This window comes from Merops nubicus, unplaced genomic scaffold (assembly GCF_000691845.1).
Source record: "Merops nubicus isolate BGI_N331 unplaced genomic scaffold, ASM69184v1 scaffold6492, whole genome shotgun sequence".
Lineage (NCBI taxonomy): Eukaryota > Metazoa > Chordata > Aves > Coraciiformes > Meropidae > Merops > Merops nubicus.
In genome coordinates this window covers 31,083-31,282 of record NW_008594152.1, presented here as the reverse complement: position 1 = coordinate 31,282, position 200 = coordinate 31,083, and the positions used below count along the sequence as shown (strand labels likewise).

The following is a 200-nucleotide window of genomic DNA, read 5'->3' as shown; positions in this document are numbered from 1 at the left end:
CAACGTCTTGGGCTTCGGTGCCGACAGCCGGGGCAACTGGCACCACTACTGGGAGAACAACCGCTACGCCGGGGAGTTCAGGAAGACGGGGGTGCACGACGCCGACTTCGAGGCGCACGTCATCGACATGCTGGCCAAAACCAGCAAGATCGAGGTTTACCGGGGGAACTGATGAGGGCTGAGCCTCCTCTGCCTCTCCC

The 200-nt window shown here is 63.0% G+C and overlaps 1 protein-coding gene across 1 annotated transcript in view; it reads left to right on the top strand.

Moving 5' to 3' along the window:
* Positions 1–172, top strand: part of ST3GAL2 (ST3 beta-galactoside alpha-2,3-sialyltransferase 2) — a gene marked incomplete at its 5' end in the record, with an annotated part of 1,160 nt that extends 988 nt beyond the window's left edge. The window contains one exon of the mRNA XM_008935653.1: positions 1–172. Within this exon, the coding sequence (XP_008933901.1) occupies positions 1–172 (172 nt within the window).
* Positions 173–200: the final 28 nt, after the last annotated feature.